We start from the raw sequence: 25,510 nt of genomic DNA, 5'->3' as shown, positions 1-25,510 counted from the left end.
TTCTTGTAGTGAGGATCTGCTGGAGGTCTAAAAAGGTCTTTTTCTTTTTGAAAGATATTTTTTTTTTTTAATTTTTTTATTGTTATGTTAATCCCCATACATTACATCATTAGTTTTATATATAGTGTTCCATGATTCATTGTTTGTGCATAACACCCAGTGCTCCATGCAGAACGTGCCCTCCTCAATACCCATCACCAGGCTAACCCATCCTCCCACCCCCCTCCCCTCTAGAACCCTCATTTTGTTTTTCAGAGTCCATTGTCTCTCATGGTTCTTCTCCCCCTCCGATTTCCCCCCCTTCATTCTTCCCCTCCTGCTACATTCTTCTTCTTTTTTTCTTTCTTAACATATATTGCATTATTTGTTTCAGAGGTACAGATCTGAGATTCAACAGTCTTGCACAATTCACAGCGCTTACCAGAACACATACCCTCCCCAGTGTCCATCACCCAGTCACCCCATCCCTCCCACCCCACCCCCCACTCCAGCAACCCTCAGTTTGTTTCCTGAGATTAAGAATTCCTCATATCAGTGAGGTCATATGATACATGTCTTTCTCTGTTTGACTTATTTCGCTCAGCATAATACCCTCCAGTTCCATCCACGTCGTTGCAAATGGCAAGATCTTATTCCTTTTGATGGCTGCATAATATTCCATTGTATATATATACCACATCTTCTTTATCCATTCATCTGTCGATGGACATCTTGGCTCTTTCCACAGTTTGGCTATTGTGGACATTGCTGCTATAAACATCGGGGTGCACGTAGCCTTTCAGGTCCCTACTTTTGTATCTTTGGGGTAAATACCCAGTAGTGCAATTGCTGGATCATATGGTAGCTCTATTTTCAACTTTTTGAGGAACCTCCACACTGTTTTCCAGAGTGGCTGCACCAGCTTGCATTCCCACCAACAGTGTAGGAGGGTTCCCCTCTTTTTGAAAGATATTTTTGCTGGTTATGCAATTCTACACTAACAGGTTGTTTTGTTTAGTTTTAGTTTTTTGTTTTTTGTTTTTTAATTTAAGGATTTTGCTCCATTGTGTTTTCACTTGCATTGTTTCCAAAGAAATCTGCTGTTACCATTATTTTGTTCCTATATATAAAATGCTTTTTTTCACTAGCTCCTTTTAATATTTCTTTATTGCTGGCTTAAACAATTTGATAATGTGCCTTTGTATTATTTTCTTCATGTTTCTTGTGCTTGGGATTTGTTGAAATTCTTGGTTTATGGGTTTATAGTTTTTATCAATTTTGGAAAAACTTTGACCATTATTTCTTAAAATATTTTTTTCTTTCTCTGTCCTTCAGAGACTCCATTTAAATGCATATTAGGCTGCTTGAAGTTGTTCCTTAGCTTCCTGATGCTCTTTTCACTTTTTAAAATTCTTTTTCTCTTTGTCTCATTTTGGATAGTTTCTGTTGCTATGTCTTTATGTTCATTAATCTTTTCTAGGCAGTATCTAATCTTCCATTAATCTCTTGGTGTATATTTTGCATCTTTTACCACAAACATTGTGGTTTTCATCTTAAGTTTGACTTGGATCTTTTAAAAATATCTTCCATGTCTCTATTTTAAATTTTTTGAACATTTTGGAGTATAGTTATAATAGCTTTTAATGTCTTTTTTTTGCTAATTCTAATATTTGTGTCTGTTCTAGATTCATTTTGATTGATTTTTCTCTTCATGATGGGTCATATTTTCCTGCCTTTTTTGCATGCCTGGTAATTTTTTATTGGGTAGTAGACATTAGGGACTTTATCTTGTTGGGTATTTTCATATTTCAATAAATATTCTTGAACTTTTTCCTAGGAACACAGCTAAATTACTTAAAAACAGTTTGATCCTTTAGGTATCTTGGTTTCTCTAGGATCTTAACTCTGTTTTCTCAATTCAGGGAGTCTGCCAGATGCAAGGTTCTCTTGCTGCACTGTGATCTGAAACCTTCTAAGGCAGTAAGATAGGGTAGTCATAGGGCTCACTGCTCATTTATTTCTTATTTTCCCCACATTCACTGCTCTTGTTACCTGATGTCCAGTGTCTTAAAAACTGTTGTTTCTGTGTTTTGCCTAGATTTTTGGTTGTTTGAGGTGGGAGAATAAATCTAGCCCCTGTTACTTTATTTTGGCCTTAAACAGAGGTCCCTAATGGTGTCTTTTGATAATAAAAGTTCTTAATTTTCATGAAGTCCAGTTCATAACCAGTGCTGTTTATGTTCTGCTTAAGAAGTCTTTGCTTACAGCAAGGTCATGAAGCTATTCTTCTGTGTTTTCTTTTAGATTTATTTCTTTACTATTCACATTTGTGTCTTGAATTAATTTTTATATACAGCATAGGGATTAAGGTTCTTCTCCCCTCCCCATATGAACTGTGGTTAATCCAGCACCAATTTTGCTATACCATGCAAACAAAAGTAACCTGATACAATGGTATTAATATCAAAGTAGATGTTAAAGAAAGAAGTGTTACTGGAGATACATATGAATATTTTATTTTATTTAAGGTTTTATTTATTTATTTCACAGAGAGAGAGGCAGCGAGAGAGGGAACACAAGCAGGGGGAGTGGGAGAGGGAGAAGCAGGCTTCCCGTTGAGCAGGAAGCCTGACACGGGGCTCGATTCCAGGACCCTGGGATCATGACTTGAGCTGAAGGCAGACGCTTAATGACTGAGCCACCCAGGCGCCCCCATATGGATATTTTGTAATATTAAAAGGAACAGGAAGCAACAGGAAGACAGAATAAGCTGTAAATCTATATGCAGCTAATAACATAACTTTAAAATACATAAAGCAAAAATTATTGACTGCCTCAAAGGAGAACCAGATAAATTCACAGAGTTGAAGATTTTTAACACACCTTTCCCTGTATTTATTAGAAAGTGATCTATAGGATTTTAGAAGATTTGAATACAACCAGTCTAATCTAGAATATTTATATTCCCAACAACTTTTTGTTTATACAAAGAATATACATTGTATCAAGCAGATCACAAAACAAATATCAATAAATTCCAAAGGATTGAAACAATACAAAACAATTTTATTTTGACCAACATAAAAATAAGCTAAAAATCAATAACAAAAAGATAGCTAAAAAAAACTCCAATGCTTAGAAATTAGACATTTATTTACTTAATTTATTTTAAGCAGTACATTTAAAATGTAACTTATTAAACTGACTCCAAAAATCAGAATAGTTTTATATTTGTTAGCAAAACTAAATCCGTAATTAAAAACTTTTTTACAAAAAATTCTGTACATTTATAAAGAACAAATGTCAGTCTTACAAAAAGTTTTCCAGCAAATAGAAAATAAGGGAACACTTCCCAACTCATTTTAAATTTTTAAAATTTTTTCTTTTCAGAGAGAAAGAGCGGGGGGGGGGCAGGGATGGGACAGAGGGAGAGAGAGGGAATCTCAAGCAGGCTCCACATCCAATGCAGAGCCCGACTCAGGGCTTGATCTCACAACCCCAAGATCATGACCTGAGCTGAAATCAAGATTTGGAAGCTTAACCAACTGAGCCACCCAGGCGCCCCTCCAACTCATTTTAAGAGTCCAGTATAGTCTAGATAACAAAACCTGACATTACAATAAAGGAAAATCAGAAGCAAATATCTGTTGAGCAGAGACACAAAAGTCCTAAACAAAATGTTAGCAAATCAGTCTGGAAGTAGGAAAAAAGTATATACATCATTACCAAGTGGGATTTATTCCAGGAGCAAGGTTAGTTTGGTATTTGAAAATCAAAAGTTATTCATCACGTGAACAAAATAGAGTAAAATGATATGATTATCTTAATAAATAACAAAAAAATTTTGATGAAATTCAATATCCAGTTATGAAAAAAACTTTTGACAAACTAGGAATAAAAGATAATTCCCTTAATCTAATAAAAGATATCTACAAACAACCTATAGCCAGATTATACTTAGTAGTGAAATACTGATTGTTTTCCCCCTGAGATTGAGAATAAGACAGAGATGGCCACTATTACCACTTTTATTCAACATTATAATGGAGGTCTTGGACAGTATAATAAAGCCAAAAAAAAAAAAAATAGGACATACAAAATTTGAAAAGGAAGAAGTAACGGTCAGTTGTTAAAAGTTGACATGATTGTGTGTGTAAAAACATATCCAAACAAATCTATAATGAGAGTTAATAAAGTGAACTTAGTGAGGGTGCTGAATACATATAAAATCAATATTTTAAAAAATTAGTTGTATTTTTACATGCTAACAGTAATTAGGAAATGAAAATTTAGGAGATACTATTTATGATAGCATCAAAACATCAAATACCTAGGAATACATCTAATGAAAGACTTGTAAGACCTCTATACTAAAAATTGTGAAGTGTTGCTCAAAAATAAAGGCCTAAATAAATGGAGTTTATTGTTCATGGACTAGAAGACGCTATATGATTTTCTCTCCAAATTTATCCCAATCAAAATGCCAGCAAGTTTTGTTTTGTAGGGTGGTAGAAGCAGTTAGTATTGATAAGCTTTAAAATTTATATGAAAATCCAAAGGATCTAGACAGCTAAGAAAGAGATGAAGGTAGTGTAGCATTGTCCAAGGATAGGTAAACAGAACAGAATACAGTCCACAAAAGATCCTCTGGTCAACAGTCACCTGACTTATGGCTGGTGGCAATATGGTGCAGTGGGGAAAGGAAAGCATTTTCAACCCTTTCTTTTTAAATTTTCGTATCCATATATTTAAAAGTGTATTTCTTAAAGAATATATAATTTGGTCTTATTTTTTATTATCTAGGCCAACAATCTTTATCTTTTAATTACATTTAAAGTAATTACTAATATAGTTGGGTTTCAGTCTACCATTGTCCTGTTTGCTTTTTTTTAATATGTCCTTTTTGTTCTTTTGTTGTTTGTTCCTTGCCTTTTGTTTGTTTGTTTTTTGTTGTTGTTGTAGCCTCCATGCCCAGCCCCAAGAAGGGGCTTGAACTCACGACCCTGAGATCAAGACCTGAGTGGAGATCAAGAGTTGGACACTTAACTGACTGAGCCACTCAGGCGCCCCCCCTTCCTTCTTTTGGATTAATTGAATAATTTTTTAATATTCTACTTCTCCTCTGTTAGCTTTTTAGTTATAATTATTCCTTAATCTCTCTACTCCATGTGTAGCTACATCTTTACTTACATTATACCTTGTGTAAGTATTTTTCAATGTTGATTAAATAAACTTTTTCTTTTAAATGATTGTCAATCAGCAGTGTAAAGGAACTACTTCCTCAAAGGTAGGGGTAGTATAAATACCAGATATACCACTTTCAATGAAGTCATATTGATCTGATCAGGTAAATGTCATTCAAGGGGTGTCTGGCTGGCTTAGTTGGTAGAGCATGAGACTTGATCTTGGGTTTGTGAGTATCTAGCCCCATGTTGAGTGTAGAGATTACTTAGAAAAAATAAAATATTAGGGCACCTGGGTGGCTCAATCGGTTAAGCATCAGCCTTTGGCTCAGGTCATGATCCCAGGGTTCTGGGATTGAGTCCCACATCAGACTCCCTGCTCAGCAGGGAGTCTACTTCTTCCTCTCCCTCTTCACCTCCCCCTGATTTGTTCCGTCTCTCTCTCTCTAATAAAAAAATTAAATCTTTAAAAGAAATAAAATCTCAAAAAAAAAAAAGTCATTCTGACCCATCACTAATGTGAATACCTTAAGATGATCATTTAAAAGCCATCTGTGGTCAGGTGCTATAGGAGCAGGATACAGGGAAGGCATCTGTGAATGGGAGCCTAAGGAAAGTGGCATCTCTTCATTATCCTCATGGGGCCGGTGGGCCGGAGGCCGAAACTACCTGTTTTGCCTGTGATGACACTGTCGAGGCCTGACTTCTGTGGTTGCACATTGGAAATTGGTCCATGGTTTTCTGCAAAATTTGGAGTATATATATGATTTTTTGGAACGAGACTCTGTAAGGATCATGGCGACCCTAAAAGGATTAAGAACCTTTGGATTGCAGAAATATTAACCGAATATGTTGGTTTAGAAAATTATTTAGAAATTGTTAGGGGGCGCCTGGGTGGCTCAAATGGTTGAGCGTCTGCCTTTGGCTCAGGTCATGATCCCAGGGTCCTGGGGTTGAGTCCCGCATTGGGCTCCCTGCTCGGTGCAGAGCCTGCTTCTCCCTCTCCCTCTGCCATTCCCTCTGTTTGTGCTCTTCTGTCTGTCTCTCTGTCAAATAAATAAATAAAATCTTAAAAAAAAAAAAAAAGAGATTGTTATGATAATAACTACCATTTATTAAGGGCTCAATGTGGCACTTTATATTAACTCTATGTCTCTATGATTCCCTTTCTACAAATGGGGGAGTAAACAGACGCAGGGATATCAATATTGTCCAAGAGGCACAGCTAGTAAGTGCAAAATTGGGATTTGAACCCAGATTCCTAATTTCTGTATTCCTAACTGTAGCCTCCATTATTAATGGAAAAAAAAAAAAAAAGAATTCTGCCAATAAATGACAAGTTAGGAAAAACATGTATTTTTGTGAAAACTCAGCCCTACCAAAGGATGCCTTGTATTGTTGTCTATTGAGAATGTATAATGAACCTTTTTTTGAAAATTTGTTCCTACACAGTTTACCTTAGAATATGCTCATACAAGCATTTGTTTTCCTTCTAAGAGGAGTAATTATAGTTGTTGAGAGGGCACTTGATTTGAGGTAGCTGTGAAATTGTGCTCAGTTTATGATCTTTAAGTTTATCCTATAAAGTGAAGAGAATAGTACCTGTCTAATCTACTTTCAAAGAGTTATCGTGAAGATCAAACAAGGCAGTATATTTGTAAATGCATCAGAAACTTGAAGACTCCTGGAGAATGAAGAGACAACAGTTAACACACTTTAAAATCTAAGAAACACTTATTTTATGTACAATCAGAATGAAAGAATTCTGGTTAAATTGACCTGCTGTTGATCATACAACATAGACCATTTTCAGAGGGGTTAAAATATGGGAGGAAATATGCATCTCAGAATTGATAAAGTATAGTATATTGTGGTATATTATTCTTTTAAAGATCTACCATAAAGTTCTCTGTCTTTGGAAGCCATTGAGTTTATTTATTTTGATTTCTTTAATATACTAGGCTACAAATAATTGATATGGCAGCTAAGTTTCTTTTGCATTCAGTACACTCCTTTCGATTTTTCTTGAGAGGTCAGTGCCTTTTATATATAGAATTGCATTTTTCTCACTCCAGCAAGATGAAGGGGATGTCCAGACATTCACAGATGGCAAAGATCAGAAGTCCTGGCAGGCATCACAAGTGGAAAAATGACCGTGTTGGACAGAAAGCAGCCATTGGATCTGGGAATTGCTTGCGTGATTCGAAGCCTGAAGATCCACCTGAGGCAAATGCAGACCCTCTGGGTGTTTTGGTAAACACTGATTCTGGTAAGTTAAAAGGAAAGTAGCATGTTTATAAGTGTATAGATCGTGATGCTGAAGTTGATTCTTCACAGCATTGTTTGTGGAGAATTTAATGGCAAATATGTTAAAAAGAAAAAAAAAGAACAATGCTTTTGTTTTTATTCCTAGGAGGAGTGTCTTGTCAAAACCCTCATTTCAGGACATCTTTTCTGAATCTTGGGGAGTGGGTGCATGAGGCAGGCAGGATGTGGAAGAAAGATGATATTGGGTAATTTTCATAGTATGGTGTAATCTTGGAAATGTTCTTAAGATTGTTCTGTATGGGGGCCCCTGGGTGACTCAGTTGGTTAAACCTCTGACTCTTGATTTTCGGCTCGGGTCATGATCTCAGGGTCATGAGATGGAGCCCCATGTCGGGCTCTGCATTCAGAGGGGAGTCTGCTTGGGATTCTCTCTCTCTCTCCCTCTGCTGCTCCCCCTCCCCCCACGCTCTCACTCTCTCTCTAAAATAAATCTTTAAAAAAAAAAAAAAAAAGATTGTTTTGAATGTATTGATGCTGTAGATTCAAATTTGCTCAATTATGTTAATTTTTCCCCACCTATGAGGTGGGTAATTTCAGTGAAAGCCAGTATTATTTATGCTGCTGAGCATTAATACGATCTCTTTGGGTAAATAATAATATTTCATTGTATTTGATACTATTCTTCCTCAGCACATAGAATATATTTATATTAGCTTTGAATTCCCTGACTCTTGCTTAATAAGTTGAAAAATTAAAGGACCAGAATGCTGCTAACCACACAGAGATATTATCCAGCCTCTGAGACTCCATTTTCCCTTCTGAAAAATGAAAATGTGGATGTAAATATTTCTACCATCTTTCCTTCAAATAACATCATGAGGCTTTATCTTACTGTATGTATTTTCTCTTCTGCAAAGGAGTAGTATTAGTGGTGAACTGATGCTGGTAGGCTCTGTTTAGCTTGGAAGACAATGACTTCTATGATAAGCACATGGCAAATAATTAAACTTATGGGTGGCAAGAAATGGGATAACTAATTCAATGACTGAATTAGGATGGAAAGGATCTTGGCATAGGGAGTGTTGGGCTAAATAATAAGATATAATTTAGTTAGAATAATAGTAATTATTTTAACACCTGCTAACACTTAATTGAGGAAGGTTCTTAAGGTGCTCTACATGCTTTATACGTGTTAACTCTTTTCCTTCTACAATGCAAATGTACTGTTGCTACTTGCATTTTAGAACTGGGAAACACAGGGTAAGTAATTTACCTTAGCCCAGCTGTTAGTTGGCAGCAGTGCCAGAGTTTGAATTTAAGAATCGAATTCCACTAGACACTGCTTCTTTTTTTTTTTTTTTTAAAGATTTTATTTATGTATTTGACAGAGACACAGCGAGAGAGGGAACACAAGCAGGGGGAGTGGGAGACCGAGAAGCAGGCTTCCTGCGGAGCAGGGATCCCAATGTGGGGCTCGATCCCAGGACGCTGGGATCATGACCTGAGCCGAAGGCAGCCGCTTAATGACTGAGCCACCCAGGCACCCCTAGATTAACTGCTTCTTCTAAATGTGAAGTCTGAATTTATCTAAAAAAAAAATATTGTATGAGCCTAGGATAGTTGAGATGTGGAAGAGAGTTTAGAAAAGGCATCTTTTTATCCTTGCTGATAGCAAGGAAAAGGCAGATGATATTTGGGGCCAGCACTGAGTTTACTCTTGGGCACTGATTTTTTTCCTTCAAAAGATGTTAGAGCCCACACACTTCTTCAGATTTAAAATGTGTGACCTTGATGATAAAAACCATCTGTACCCAAATATAAATTTTCATGTCATTAAAATACTTGAAACACAAATACAAACACTACTGTTATAATTAGTAAGTTACTAATCTGAAAATTATGTAATTCTTCACTTCATGCCATTCTCTAAATGAGCATTCAAGGGACTCTGTAATGTTGAATAGTCTTCATTCTGTTAGCTTGAGAGGTCAGTGCCTTTGGTAGATGGGTAGTTCTGTTCTCTTTCTCTCTCTCTTTCTTTCTTTTTTTTTTTTTTTTTGTTAAAGTAATCTCTACACCCAACATGGGGCTTGAACTCATGAACCTGAGATTGAGAGTTGCATGCTCTATGGGCTGAGCCCCCCTCTGTTTTCTCATTTTTATTTTTATTTTTTTAAGATTTTATTTAGAGAGAGAAGGGGGTGGGGAGAGAGGGAGAGCACAGAGGGAGAGGGAGATGCAGGCTCCCTGCTGAGCAGGGAGTCTGTTGTGGGATTCGATCCCAGGACCCTGAGATCATGCCCTGAGCTGAAGGCAGATGATTAACTGAGTGAACCACCCAGGTGCCCCTGTTTTCTCTTATTTATTTATTTATTTATTTATTTTTAAGATTTTATTTATTTATTTGACAGAGAGAGAGACAGCGAGAGAGGGAACACAAGCAGGGGGAGTGGGAGAGGGAGAAGCAGGCTCTCCCCTGAGCAGGGAGCCCGATGCGGCACTCGATCCCAGGACCCTGAGATCATGACCTGAGCTGAAGGCAGACGCTTAAGGACTGAGCCACCCAGGCGCCCCTGTTTTCTCATTTTTAAAGAAGTATTTCAGTATGTGGTAATCTGGCGAAATACCAACAAAAAGATGATTATATATTTTGCTCTATTTAAGCCTGTATCTAGTTCTTTAGGAGATGCTTTAGATGTGAGAAACAGTAGTATCTTTCATCCTCATGGTAGAAAGCGTTTAGTCAGATTCCTAGGTGCAATTGTATGAGAGACCTCAAGTAATTTTGTTTTGGTATAAATGTGGAAACCTTTACCTATACTGAGGGTCAAAGATAGGAATTTACCTATATTGAGGGTCAAAGATGATTATGTAAGTCTTGAATATAAAAATCTTACAAGTAAGTTACAAATTTACAATACTATTCTTTAAGGAAGTCAACCAGTGATCAAGTTAGGGTAACTAAATTTTGTAGGAAGGATTTCATTTAAATTTATGTTATCCTTTACCTGGGATTTCTTCTGGACATTTACATTTTCCAAATCAATGTTTAGACCATTGGTTCTTCAACTTTTCACTCCAGGTATAGCTACAAAAAACTATGTGGACCATTTTTTCACATGCTCATTTCACATTTCTCAGCATGTCTACTCTCTAATCTGTCCGTCTTACACTTGTTTGGAGGCAGCTTCCTTCTCCCTGGGCCAGAGCGAGCCAACCTTAAGATCAGTTGTTGTGCTCATTATTCAGCTTGTCACTGGCGGGGCAGCACTGCAGTGATGTGGCCCTGTTCGTGCTCTCAGGTGGCAGTTAATACTTTTCATCACTAATTTCACTTTTAAAATGAAGATCTCCTGATGCCTTACATTTTCTTCCCTTTTTTTTTTTTTTTTCTTTTTGGCTTGGAACCTTATCTAGATAACAGCATTCATATTTTAAACAAGACAACAGTTCTTGAGGATCTTTACAGACTTCAGATCATGCTTAGAAAATCAGTATTTTTTGTGATAGTTGGTACTGTGTGAACTCTCAGTAATTGTATAGGTGCTTTAAACTGGGGATTAGTATTGTTTCAAAGGGAAAGCCTCTCATTTGGAGTCTCCCAATTTATCAGTTTTGAATATGGCCTGTTTTTACTAGATGTCCTTAATGGCGCCATGTTTTTTTTTAGTTCCTTGTATGTTCTGCTAACTAGTGTCCTCAAGTTGTTGTTGTTGTTTGGGGCACCTGGGTGGCTCAGTCGTTAGGCGTCTGCCTTCGGCTCAGGTCATGATCCCGGGGTCCTGGGATCGAGCCCTGCATAGGGCTCCCTGCTCTGCGGGAAGCCTGCTTCTCCCTCTCCCACTCCCCCAGCTTGTGTTCCCTCTCCCACTGTGTCTCTCTCTGTCAAATAAATAGATAAAATCTTAAAAAAAAAAAAAAAAGAAAAAAGATGTTGTTGTTTTAAATCTTTTTTTGGTATTTCATTAGTTAGCACCATATTTATTTCGTGGCTGTTGTTTAAATGTATCTACATGTTTTATGACTTTCCTGACCTGTGGTTTTAATAAGTGTCGTCTGAGCTAGAAAGAGGAGCTGGTCAGTAATGTGCATCAGGCATCAATGACTGAAGTGCCTCAGCATCCACAAAATGAAGAAGATCCAATTTGTTAGTCATTCGTTATAGTATAAATACAGCTGTTGTCATAGAACACTGGGGAACATCATGTATGCACGGACATTGAGCTAGGTGGGCTTCTGGTGTTTAAAAGGTAGATGTTAAAATAAGAATATAAACTAGCACATCAGCTGTCATGTTAATGTTTGTTTTTGAGAGTTGGATACCATAAAGCAAGGTTTCCATTTTTTAGAGTGACTTTTTCAATATACTGCATTTTCTTTAGGGTACTTAATCTATCTGTAGATGTTTTTGGGGCTAGAGCATGTAATTGTGTTTCGCTTCATAAAGGCAATAAGAAATACTAGGGGGATGAAGAGGGAGAGACAAGTAAAGAAATAAGTTGTAGAAAGAATCCAGATGGGAAGCTTTTACAACTAGTGTTTATACTTATGCAAGACTTAAAAAGGGCAGGTTTTTTTTCTTTTTTCATTTCAGTAGGGATTTACTTGAGGTCCTATATTCTCTTTGTCCATCATTGTAATTCAGAGAAGTTTCTCCCTGACTTCAAGAAATTCATAGTCCAATGATAAATTTTAGATTTATATATATTTACATATATATATATATATATTCAGAGGGCACATGGTATGTATGTATGAGAGAGAGGTGAGATTTACTCTAAGAGAAGTATTGCTAGGGTTTTAACAGTAAGAGAAATTATTTGAGCTGGTATTTTATAATCATTTTGAAGTTTGATTTTATCATCTTCATTGCTCCTATCTTTATACTGGCATTTTTAGTTGAGAGAGGTGTTTTGGCTGTTTTTGTTAAAAAGTGAGTGAATTTTCTTCAGTATTATTTTGTCAGCCAGTACAGTGCTGTCAACATAATCTTTCCAACTGCTGAAAATGCCTATATTCGAACTGCTAGTAGATCCAAGGGACTTTGGGAACAGGCTCCCCGCCCCCCCCCCCCCCCGTTTTTCAGATGAAAAGTCACTATAGAGGGTGTTTTAACAGGGCCAAAAGGACGATACCTCTTTTCAAAGTGTTATTACATGTCATAGATTCCTGAAATATAACTGAGGGAGAACGACCTAGGGGAGCAATTGTTCATTTGTGTGAACTCCTAACTCTTACCCATGGGGAGACATTCAAATATAGTGAACTTTGTGACATTTCTGGTAATGAGTACACCAAGCATCCAGATTGTGGTTTTACCATTCTCCAGTTGAAGAGACCAGGGCCTTTTGGAGAAATGATTGATTGTAGAGCTGGGACAGAGAAAATACAAAGTGAACCTAAGAGCATCTTAATAGTGCCAGAAGGTTAGAAAGTGCTCAGAAAACAATCAGGATTGTGGGCGTGTCAGAAGGATATAGGGACCAACTGGAAAATGCCCCGAATAGCCAAAGTTGGAACAAGTCAAGCCACAAAATAAATAATAATAGATTATAACCCAAAGAATAAAATAAATATCCACAAGTCCATACTGATATAAATAAGAAATGGGGAAGGAGGGACAGATCTTTCGGAAAAACTCTAATTAATAAATGTAGAAGACATGAAGGAAATAAAAAGTCACCATTAAAATACCACAGTAATAATTGTTTCAGGCAAGACCCACTGATGAATGGTAAAATTAGTGACAAAACTTTAAAACAGGGTATTATGTAGTTTCAAAATATCTCCCCCTAAATATTAGTTACTGTGGTAGTTTTAACATGTCTAAATTTCTTTTATATTCCTTACTCTTAAGAGGGGGGAGCTTAATTCCCTTCCCCTTGAATGTGGGCTAGACTTAATGAATCATTAAAAAAAAAAAAAGAACAATGGAAGAGAAAAATCATAACTTTATAGCAAAGAAACCAGGCCGACTACCAAGAGCCCAAGGTTAACATCACTAGTAGTAAGTCATGTTGACGTCATGGACTCCTGGTATGATGTGACGAGAAGGGCACTACCTAAAATCCACAGCCTCCGTGTAATCATCAAAAAATATCAGATAGACGCTAGCCTAAGAGCCATTCTACAATAACTGACCAGTAGTCTTCAAAAGTGTCAAGTTCATTAAAGACAAGGAAATACTGACAGATTGTCACAGATTTAGAGAAGACGCAGATAAGGCGTCATGATGAGTAAATGTATAATGTGATGGATTGGATCCTGAAGCAAGAAAAGGGTATTAGTGAAAAACTAGTGAAATCACAATAGAGTCTGTAGTTTCGGTAGTATTGTACCAGTGTTAATTTGGTAGCTATGTTAATGTGCCCTGGTTATGTAAGGGGGAAGCTAGATGGTAGGGTATATGGAAGTTCTCTGTACTATCTTTGCAACATTTGTATAAATCTAAAATTGTTTCAAATATAAAGTTTTCAAAAAAGGGAAGGCAGGAAAAGGGGCGATATGTAGGCCTATTAAAGCCTTGCCCTCCACTTCTTGAATTGAATTGTGAGGAAATAACTTTCCTCACAATTTTTTTTTCTGATTTTCCTATGTTTTTCTATTATATTCTGATTATAAAAACAGAAAAAACTGAAGATCATTTAAAAAACCTCCGCTTAACTTACAGAGACAGCCACTGCTCACATTTTGTTGTATATCCTTTTAATATTTTTCGTATCACGTGTATATGATTTTTAAAAATAAAATGGAATCATGTTATTAAAGAAAAGAAAGAAAGAAAGAAAAAGGAGCTTTAAATCCAGACAGAACTAGGTTTGTGTTGTGGCTTCACCTTTTCCTAGCCCTGTCGTTCTGTACCTTTGTTTGTTTGTTTTTGTTTAGATTTTTAAAATTTATTTATTTGAGAGAATGAGACAGAGAGAGAGAGCATGAGAGGGGGGAGGATCAGAGGGAGAAGCAGACTCCCTGCTGAGCAGGGAGTCCGATGCGGGACTCGATCCCGGGACTCTAGGATCATGACCTGAGCCGAAGGCAGTCGCTTAACCAACTGAGCCACCCAGGCGCCCCCAGTTAGCCTTTTTGAACTCGTCTTTACTCATTCATGCAACAGTTTGTTCTTCAAATATTTGTTCAGCACTTACGTACTGTTCTAGGCTCAGAGGTTACAGTACTGAACAAAGCCAAACCCTTCCCTCCTGTAGCTTGTACTTGTTTACGTTTGAGTACATCAGATAGTTGTTTAGAGTTTTGCTATAACAGGGAACAGAGAAATGGAACCGTAGCTGGAAGAAGACATTTATTAGCATTATTACTGACCATAGAGACATTTTGGTAGGATGGCTTCATCTTAATAAAAGGACTTTATGTATCTGTAGGAGAGATTCTAGCCCATTAGTTAGAAATTGGGATTTGGATTCAGAGTTTTGCTGTAACAGGGAACAGAGAAACGGAACTATAGCTGGAAGAAGACATTTATTAGCATTATTATTGACCATAGAGACATTTTGGTAGGATGGCTTCATTTTAATATGAGGACTTTATATATCTGTAGGAGAGATTCTAGCCCATTAGTTAAGAATTGGGATTTGGAGTCAGATAGCCCAGATTTAACTTTACTTTGTCCAACTGTTGTATAATTTTGTTACCTGAAGGAAAAGTTACTCAGATTCTCTGAATTTTGGTTTCATCATCTGTAATTAATAGTGAAAATGATGCCTCCTAAGGATTAAATAAGATTGTACTTTTAAAGAGCATTATAGTCAACTGTATTATGCTTTTTAGTATCTCTCTTTGGGTCTTCGAAGGAAATAATAGTTTGGCTTACCATCATTCAGTGAGATGAACAGTCTCCGTATTAATACTGTTGTAGATTTCTGTTTAGTCCACTAGTAATTTGTATGTAGAACTGCATTATTTTTCTTTCCTCTTATCAGTTCATGAGAAAAGATAGTAAGTTAGCTTAAAATCGACAAGGAGCAGTTTGCAGAGGGCGTGGTGCTGGGTAGCGTGGATGGGTGGAGGAGAGGGGATTTAACTTCATCCACCACCAGGCGGTAGGTCTATATTCACATGGAAGTACCCCCATTCCTACTGGCCTGTTTTGTTTTCCCCTGGACTGACTTGGTGAATGTTAAATGCTGTCTTGAAACGTTTCATATTGGTTGTGGGATGAGCTGGTACATTACATAGACAGGTTACTTCCTGTCTTCATTCTTCAGTGAGGCTCTGTTTTTTATTGGTTGTTTAGACTAGATTGAATACATTTTTAGAGCTGCCAAAAACAAATGTAATAGGTGGTATCCTGAGGCTACAACTAGGCTCACTGGGCTCTGATCAAACACTACCTTTGGCAGGCTCTTTGATTCTTGCCAAATTCTCTGGCTTGGCTTGTTTACTTAAGTTCTTAGAAGTTCTAAATGATAAAAACTTTGGGTGAATTCATTTCAGCATAACTCTTTGACTAAACCTTTATATATGGAATGGTTTAAATATTATTTGTGCCCTCAACACCAGTCTTAAAAACAAAAAAGGTAGGGTGCCTGGGTGGCTCAGTCAGTTAAGTGTCTGCCTTCAGCTCAGGTCATGATCCCAGGGTCCTGGGATCGAGTCCCACGTTGGGTTCCCTGCTCCGCAGGGAGTCTACGTCTCCCTCTGCCCCTCCTCCCATTCATTCTCCCAATCTCTCTCTTTCTCTCTCTCTCTCAAATAAATAAAATAAAATAAAAACAAAAAAGGTAGATATTTTTATATTATTTATTCCTAAATCTAATTTTTATAGTCAATCATCCTAATCCAGTGAAGTTAAATGAATTTCTGGCCTTGGCCTTTCTACTACCTTAATAAAATTAATTAATAGCACAATAGCCTAAATAAAAGTAGTAGCAAAGACTGTATAATTAATTTAGAGAAGGCGCAAATTCCATAACCTGTGAAGCATGGTAAGTAACTGAGCTGTGTTATAGCTTCCATTGGCCTCTGTCTTCTCTTTGGGGCAAGTAGCTTCTCTGACCACGGTGGTTTAAACCAAGGGAAAATGTTCAGGTTTCCTGAATTTTGTTTTTGGGGAAGATTAAGGAAATGATCAAAAGTGACTTTTCACTAACATATGAAGGAGTTGGGGGGGCTGTCAGCTTTCTTTTTCATGGTGGTGGATATGTTTGGTATACTGTTTTACTTCTTTCCCGGTCTGTTTCAGAGTCTGATAAAGAGGAGAAACCACCACGTACTGTCATACCTAAGGAAGTGACACCAGCCCTGTGCTCACTGATGAGCAGCTATGGCGACCTTTCAGGGTCAGAGAGTGAGCCAGAAGGTGAGTCAGAGCCTCAGAGCCTCAGTCGTTACAAGGGGGTTTGTTTTGTTTTGTTGCTTTTTGAATTTGATGTATACTGTGCCTCAGGAGCATCCTTTCATGTGTGTCTTTCTGAGGACAAGATGTGTCAAGCACATTCTTTAATCTTCACATTTTTCATTTGATGTTAGCATGGGATAAAGGGAAACTTGAAAAATGAGGAAATGTGTTGCTCAGTTGTGGGAGAAAAAGGCAAAATACTATAAATAATACAATGACAGAATAGAAAGGGGAAGAGATAATATTCCGTTAATGGAATCAAAGAAAATTCTAAAAGATACAGAAAAGAAAGTTAATGTCTTTTTTCTACTCTCAAGAGCCCTTGTCTTAACATGTTTATAGCACCTTTGGTAGGTAAAGAGAGGTCCTTTGTGACAAAGTGGATGACAGAATTCCTTACATGTATATAGAGCATTGTTTTTTTTTATGGAGCACATTTACGTAAATTACCTCATTTGGAGAACACAGTAACCCTCTACACAGTAACCCTCTACTTGTGTCGAATCAGCCTGTGTGTTTTAAAGACTGGATGAAATGGAATCCTTTCAAGGTTCTTTCTGAGTAGCCAATGATGTACAGTTCAGGATATCTGTCTAACCTTTAAAGATGACAACAAACCAGCTTAATCTAGCATCTTTTTTTAGGGTCACCTAAAAGTTGTGAGTATGTTATTGATCTGTAGTAGCGTGGCAATTCTAAACCCAGCATTCATATAGATAATCAGCATATGTTTAGTGAATAAGTCTTTGCTCTTCTGTTATGGAAACCTGGCTCTGCATGGTCAATTTATTTGGGCTTTACCAGCCAGGAGAGAATTCATGTGTCTATGTCTCTGGACAAGATGTGTAATCACAATAAGAGCTGTACTGAAGGTAAGAATACAGGGTTACAAGTGAGTGTGTAGAAAGAAGGGAAGATTTGAGTGTAATTGGATGAAGATGGCGGCACTTTTAATGTTGATTAAGCTAGAGATAATTACTGTTTGTATAGTTGGAAGATGTTGAAGGAGAAGGAGTTGGGATTTAATATGAAGGATAATGTTTAGATGTATCCGTAACATAGAGGTTTTTTTCTTCTTTTTTAATGGACCATGGTTTACTATGGTAGCTGGTTAAAAGCTACTGGAATTTTGAAATATAAACTACTTTGGTTTTATCAGCTATTTCTTAACAGATGGTTGCCTCTTCTTGTTTTTATTTTGATTTTAAGAAAAACAGTATTTATTTCTTTACTCTTTTTTCCAGTACACTGATATGAAGATGGAGTTATTTAAACACGTATTACATTTCCTGCTTATCGCTTGTATTTATGACAGGTGATAGCAATGAAAGCTATTACCAGATTACTACTGAATCTTATAAGAACAAGCTACACTAATGCTCTCTTCTCTCTCTTAAGTTAAAACATTTAATACTTTCATTCTCATGTCTTTATTTGCGTGCACACAAGCAGGGGGGTGGCAGGCAGGCAGAGAAGCAGGCTCCCTGCTGAGCAAGGAGCACATGAGGGACTTGATCCCAGGACACTGGGATCATGACCTGAGCTGAAGGCAGACACTTAACCAGCTGAGCCACCCAGGCGTCCCTCAGGTCTTCATTTTGAGGCGGCCACCATTTTTAAATTAGAAGGAAGAAAGGAAACTGAGAGGCATCTTTGAGGTCCCACTACTTCATTTGTAGAAACTTAAGCTTAAAGAAGACAAGTTTACAAAGCTAGTATGTGGGAGAGCTGATGTAAAGCCTAGGTTTAGGGACTTAAAAATCTAAAAAAAGCCAACTGTATTGCCTTTCATTATAGTCGTTCTCTGTGTTATATTTGCTGTCTTCCTGCACAGAAATGCATAGCCTTTTCTTGTAGATAAGAGAAGATAGTATCTATTAAAAGATAAATTTTATCGTATATGAAGTTTTTACTAATTGTTTAAAATGCCCTGCCTGAAGGAAAAAGCCCTTGCTTTACATTCCTAAGGCTTAAGAATTATTGTGTGCAGTTTGAATTCAGCTTTATTAAGCCATCCAGGTCTCTAGCAAGTTTCCAACTTCCATTGTAAGTTCTGGGTATAGGATAGGCTATTGACACATAGGGACTTTGGAAGAAATAAACCAAAGAAATAAAGTGGGCTTTCTCTGAACCATGAATAGCATCTAGGAGACTGCTTATTTAAGTGGATTCTAAATGGAGAGGAGCAGTTTGATTCCTCACAGATTTTAACAGTTGTATCGTCATAGTTATGATCTGTCTCAACTTAGGAAGTAATACAAAGGTGTATAGAGGATCTTAAACATGACTAGTGCTTTTCCAGAAAGAGTTTTAAACAAGGAGGGGGTCCCTCAAGAAAGACTGAAGCAAAACAAGAGGCTATGCTTGGCTCTGCGGACATCAGAATCATTAAGGTATACACAGGAAAGAAAATTTCAATGAGTAATATTTCCAAGTATTAGTTTGATATCTGTTCCGGATTTTGCATGTTAGTTTTTTGTTTTTGTTTTGCCATGTTAGAAGTTAAGCATAGTTTTGTAGCTCTCCAAAATTGTTTTTTTCAAACTGGTTTGGGCTATGACTGGGGGTCCTCCAAATTGAAAACTCATTTTAAAAGGCCACAAACCAAAAAGTGTGATTTTTAGGTTTGAAAAAATTCAATGGTTTGATAAATATTGCATTAAAATATGATACTAAGCTGGGAAATGTTGTGAGCCTCAAGAAAAATATAAAAAGTCCCAGTTCCTCATTCCTTAGCAGAAAATTGACCATGTAAGCTCTGATTCATTTGACTTTCGTATTTCTGGATTGGAAGATCAGTACTTTTTTTTTTTTTTTTTAAGATTTTATTTATCTGAGAGAGAGAGAGAAAAACCATGAGCAGGGGGAGGGGCAGAGGGTGAAGCAGACTCCCCACTGAGCAGGGAGCCCATTGCAGGGCTCTATCCCGGGACTCCAGGATTGCGACCTGAGCCGAAGGCAGACGCTTAACCAACTGAGCCACCCAGGTGCACAGAAGACTAATACTTGAAGGGGAAGGAAATAATAGAAAGTAGTACCCTGGTTTTTCTTTTTGCCTTTTGTTATTATTCCCATAGTTTTGAACTCTACCAACCACTTTGAATTCTTTGCTCCATTCTTACATGGTTACATTTCTCTAATTTTCTTTTTTCCATCACTTTGAAGGCACATCAAAACCACTGTCATCACAGCAAATTTTTTTTTTTTGTTTTTGAGATAGAGAGCATGCATGCTCATGTGCACTCGAGTGGGGTGGAGGGGGAGAGAGGATCTCAAGCAGGCTCCATGCTCAGCACAGAGCCCATCCTGGGGACTCAGTCTCACAACCCCAAGATCATGACCTGAGCTGAAATCAAGAGTTGGATGCTTAACCAACTGAGCCACCCAGGTGCCCCCATCATAGCAAATTCTTATATAGTGCTTATTCTGTGTCAGGCCCTGTTTTATGTGCTTTACTCATCTAATTATTGCAATAACCTCATGAAGCAGGTGCCATTATTTATAAGAATATTTAGGCAGAGATAAGTAGCTTGGAAGATCACAAGTAGTATGTGATGGAACTAGAACTTGAACTTAACAGTTTGGGACCAGGGTTTGTGCTTCTAACACTTACTCTGTACTTCCCTTCAAACATAATTAACACATTTGGTCCTATGTAACACTTGGGTGTAAAGGTTTTGAGGGATATGATTAGACTCCTACAGTCTTGTCCAGGCAATTGAACCCAGTCTCCAAACTTCTGGAATAGAACTCTTTATATCACATCAGCTTGTCAAAAATATAGAGTAACCATTTTAGGGTTGATAGGAGGGGATCCTTAAAACTTGTGCGTTTTCAATTAATCATACAGTTTTTCTTCTTTATTCTGTTAATATGGTGAAGTACATTGATTTTCAGGTATCAAACCAATCTTGTATTCTTGGAATAAAATCTACTTAGTCATGGTGTATTACCTTTTTAATACATTGCTGGATTTGATTTGCTAATAATTTATTAAAGATTTTTACCTCCATGTTCATGAAGGATTATTGATCTGTGTTTTCTTTTCTTGTAATGGCTTTGTCTGGATTGGGTATGAGTTGGGATCTGTTTCCTCTTCCTCTTTTTTAAGGGCTTGTGTAGGATTGGTACCATTTTTCTTGTTTGTAGAATTCAATAGCGGAGTCATCTGTACCTGGCATTTGGGGGGGGGGGTAGATTTTAAATTATGAATTAAATTTCCTTAATAGGTATAGGATTATTCAGATTTTCTGTTTTTTCTTGTTCAGCTTTGGTAATTTGTTTTTCAAAAAAATTTGTTTCATCTAAGTTGTTAAATTTATTGGCATAAGGTTGCTCACAATATTTTCTTGTGATATTGTAGGATCTATAGTGATGTCCTCTCTTTGATTCCTCATATTATTAAATGGTATTTTTTTCTTTTTTTCTTGATCAATCTTGCTAGCTGTTTATTAATTATGTTAATCTTTTCAGAGTATACCAACTTCTGGCTTTATTGATTTTTTTCTCTATTGGCTGTTTCTAATTCGTTGATTTTCACTCTGTTATTTCTTCCCTTCTCACTCTCTACCTCCTATAGTGGAAGTTCAGATAATTGATTTTAGGCTTATCTTCTTTTTTTTTTTAATTTTAAATTTTAGATTTTTTTCTCTTTTTTCTTAATTTCTAATAAAAGCAATCAAAGCTATAAATTTGCCTCCATGCATTGCTTTAGCTGCATCCTACAAATTTATGTTATGTTTTCATTTTTATTGTTTTAAAAATATTTTCTAATGTCTCTTGTGATTTGTTCTTTAACACATGGGTTATTTAGATGCATATTGTATAGTTTCCAGAGATTTGGAGGTTTTCTACATAGTTTTCTGTTAATGATTTTGCTTTAATCTGTTATGGTCAGAGAGCATATTTTTTACACTTTCAGGGTCTTTTTGTTTTTTGTTTTTCCAGTTTATTGAGACTTGTTTTATAGCCTAACACAAGTGAGTGTTTATGTGAACTTGACAAAAATGTGTATTGGGTTGAGTGTCAGTTGGAGTTGTTAGTGGTACTCAGGTCTTCTATATCCCTCCTCATTTTCTTTCCTTTTTTTAAGATTTTATTCATTTATTTGACCGAGAGAGACACAGTGAGAGAGGGAACACAAGCAGGGGGAGTGGGAGAGGGAGAAGCAGGCTTCCCGCTAAGCAGGGAACCTGATGCGGTTCTCAATCCCAGGACCCTGGGACCATGACCTGAGCCAAAGACAGATGCTTAATGACTCAGCCACCCAGGCGCCCCTCCCTGCTCATTTTCTATTTAATTGTTCTTCAGTTACTGAGAGCAGAGTGTTAAAAGTCTCCAACCTTAATAATGGATTTGTCTATTTCTTGTTTCAGCTCTGGGAGCTTTTGCTACATGTATAGTGAAACTTTGTTATTAGGTGTTACTGTTTTGCTTTCTTGATGAATTGATTTCTTTATTGTTATGAACTGTCCTTCTTTGTCCCTGGTGATAGTCCCTGTTCTGAAGTCTCCTTTGTCTGATATTGATATAGCCAATCCAGCTTTTTTATGATTGGTGTGTGCATGGTATTTTCTTTCCTCCTTTTACTTTTAACCTGTGACTGGTCACAGGCAGTCCTTGCTTTGTACTTCCTTGGTAACTGAGATTTAATCTCAGTTCTGTTTGTGAAAGCAAGAACTGCCTACAATTTAAAGTTGGTTTCTTGTAGACATTATGTAGTTGGTATGTAGTTGGTCTTGTTGTTCCCCACCACCCCACCCCAGTCTGACCACTCACCCTTTTAAGTGGGATGTTTAAACTATTTATATATATTGTAATTATTGATAAGGATTGTTTCTTTTTGTCTCACCTTTTTGTTCTGTTTTCCTTCTTTTCCTGCCTTTGGATTTATGCTGCCTTATTATTAGGGCAGTGCAAATATGGAGATTCATTGAATCTCTTTGTTTTACTTTTTAGGAGTTGGTCTATCTAGAGTTTATAGTATGCAACTTCAGTTTTTCACAGTATACTTTCAGTGATATTATACCACTTTGTATAGGATTTAAGAATTTTATAGCAATATACTTACACTCTCCTCTTCCCTTCCTTTGTGCTATTGTTCCCAGGTTTTCTTACAGATGTTATGAATCCCACATACATTGTTACTATTTTTGCTTAGACTAGTCAGTTATCTTTAAATCAGAAAAAGTGTCTTTTGTATTTATCCACATATTGACTATTTCTGACACTCTTCATTCCTTTGTGAAGTTTCCGTCTGGTATTATTTCCTTCATAGAGATCAGTTTCTGTAACTCTTTGTGGTAATCTCTTCAGTTCTTGGCAGTTATATTTCCGATTTGAAAAATATCATACTACGTTGAAAATGCCTGGTTTTTATTAATAAGTAGCCAGTATTATGGCTGCTTGGGGGAGTATTATGGCTTTTTTGGTTATTTTTAGAAGTTTACCTGTTTTTTGTTGTTAACTTTGTATTTGTGTCTCATTACATTTAGAAACTCCCATTAAGACTGAAGCAGACATTCTGGTGGAGGATGAGGTTCTTCATAGCAATACTCCTAAGAGACCAAGTCCCAGTGTTAAAGTGACTGCTAGAAAGTATGAGAGCAAAAAGAAAAGTTTTAAAAGGACAAACCCTAAGAGAAAAAAGGATTATCACAACTATCAAACGTTATTTGAACCAAGGACACACCATCCATATCTCCTGGAAATGGTAAATGATCTTTCTTACATTCTAATCTTTGTGTTCTTCTCAGATGATGAAGATAGAGCCACTGGGTTTCTGCATGGGTTTATACATGCATGTTTTTAAAGTTTACCAAAGACATTTGCTCCTTGAAGACTCATTTGTGTATCTTAATTTTGAAGCTGCATTTGGAATACAGCTGATGTTCAGTAAATGTGGAACAGTTACACTTTTCAAAACTGCTGAAAATAAAAGAATCTATAGATTTAACTGATTGGTAAGGAAATATGTATTGAGGTGTACTGACGTTTTTAAAGTTTCCATTGAAGTCACAACTAAATACAAAGGCAGACTGAAGGGAGAAAGAGGTTTTTATGTGTTTATTTTGTGCATTATTGGCTTTATTCTTAGCATGATGTGCTGAAAACTCTGTTTCTTCAAATTTTAAAAGAGGAAGCAGCACATCTTTTGATTCTAGGTAATGGACATGAGACCGTTCAAAGATCCAGTTCTTTCATGCTAAAAGTAATAGAATATTCCAAAATTTTTACTAGAGTTGTAGAACTATTGACAATGTGTGTGAAAGTTGTTTTTGCCCTGTCAGCTAAGTGTTTATGCTATAGCTAAAGTGTTCTGTGGCTGCACTCTTTGAGGTCTTACATGCAGACACAGTTGCTTCTTGTTTAAATTGATCTGAAATGGACTATTTTGTAAATTTCAGTGCTTATATAAAGTAAATTGCATTTTTAAAATACTTGTAAGTGGTAAATTAAATTATCTCTTCACTGAACGTTCATTCCTTTGTAGTGTTTCTAAACTACACTAATGACATCAGAAAATAAATTGAGTGATCTTATCCTTTTTGGCAAATCACATATGATTCCTTGGTTGTGTATTTCTTCTAAATACCAGGGATTTTTAGATTTCCTTCAGTTACAATAAGCACAAAAATGAGAAGTTGTGAAAGTCCAGGAATGTTGAGATTTTTTTACTGCTGGTTTCATCATTATTATATTTACTATATCTGCTTATCAGTTTCTGTACTGTTTGTAGGTTTGGGTTTAGGAGGGTCCTCTTTGACATGATTTGTAGATTAAAGAATTGCAGACTTTTAAACCTGTATTTCCTGTCCTTTGTTAGATACTCCTAGAGAGGACCCCAAATGTGAACATTTGTGCTGTTTAAAAAGCTAGATAGTCTTGGTATAAGTTAAAAGGAAATGTTCTTACATTATTTTTTTAACAAAATAATTTAAATATAGTATCTATTTAAATAGGTATTATATTACAAATTTATTATAAATTATAAGTATATAAATATATATATATTTTTATTGTTCTGTGTTCTTTGTATGGGGAAGACACATATAATATTTTAGATTGTGTTTCTTGGATATATTTTATTTACCAGCTAATCATTTTATTTATTATTTTTTAGCTTTTAGCTCCAGACATTCGACATGAAAGAAATGTGATTTTGCAGTGTGTTCGGTACATCATCAAAAAGGACTTTTTTGGACTTAATACTAATTCTCCAAAAACTAAAGATGTATAAGTATTTGATGTTTCAGTACTCATGTGAAATAGTCCCATCCTAACGTTAGTGGAGGAAAACCTTTTTAAAAAACAAAAAACTGGATTAGTAATTAAATTGTAGACCTCATGGGATATTATGTTGGATTTTTAATTCTTTCCTTTGAATCTATGCAAATAAATACATAACTGATTTTTTAAGACTGTGTCTGTATTGTTGGGGTTGTGCATAGTATTTGCTGGCAGAATTATATTTTTTATTTATATTTAATTGTATGTATTGCTGTCAGGTAAGGAAATCTGCTCTGGGGACAGTTAAGAATTGAAGATTCTGGTTTAGTAGTAAAGAAAAAAGTTTTAAAAAAATGTTACATTCAGCTGAGCAAAAGTGTAGGTTAGGGAGAGAAGTACAGTCATTTTGTTTTTAATGCAGGAGAGCAAGAATCATTCTTTAACTGTAGCAAGGGGGATTATTATTATTATTTTTTAATTTAAAGATTTTTATTCA

At 36.4% G+C, this 25,510-nt stretch overlaps 1 protein-coding gene across 1 annotated transcript in view; it reads left to right on the top strand.

Moving 5' to 3' along the window:
* NUFIP1 (nuclear FMR1 interacting protein 1) overlaps nucleotides 1-25,203 on the top strand; it is a 47,387-nt gene extending 22,184 nt beyond the window's left edge. The window contains exons 7-10 of the mRNA XM_036071699.2: nucleotides 7,238-7,431; nucleotides 16,630-16,746; nucleotides 23,280-23,497; nucleotides 24,908-25,203. Of these exons, the coding sequence (XP_035927592.1) occupies nucleotides 7,238-7,431; nucleotides 16,630-16,746; nucleotides 23,280-23,497; nucleotides 24,908-25,024 (646 nt within the window). The 3' untranslated portion in view covers nucleotides 25,025-25,203. The remainder of the gene's footprint in view (nucleotides 1-7,237; nucleotides 7,432-16,629; nucleotides 16,747-23,279; nucleotides 23,498-24,907) is intronic.
* The last annotated feature ends 307 nt before the right edge of the window (nucleotides 25,204-25,510 follow it).

The sequence above is a fragment of the Halichoerus grypus genome, chromosome 4 (genome assembly GCF_964656455.1).
Source record: "Halichoerus grypus chromosome 4, mHalGry1.hap1.1, whole genome shotgun sequence".
Classification (NCBI taxonomy): Eukaryota; Metazoa; Chordata; class Mammalia; order Carnivora; family Phocidae; genus Halichoerus; species Halichoerus grypus.
The sequence above is the reverse complement of the archived record's forward strand: the minus strand, read 5'-3'. Positions and strand labels throughout refer to the sequence as shown.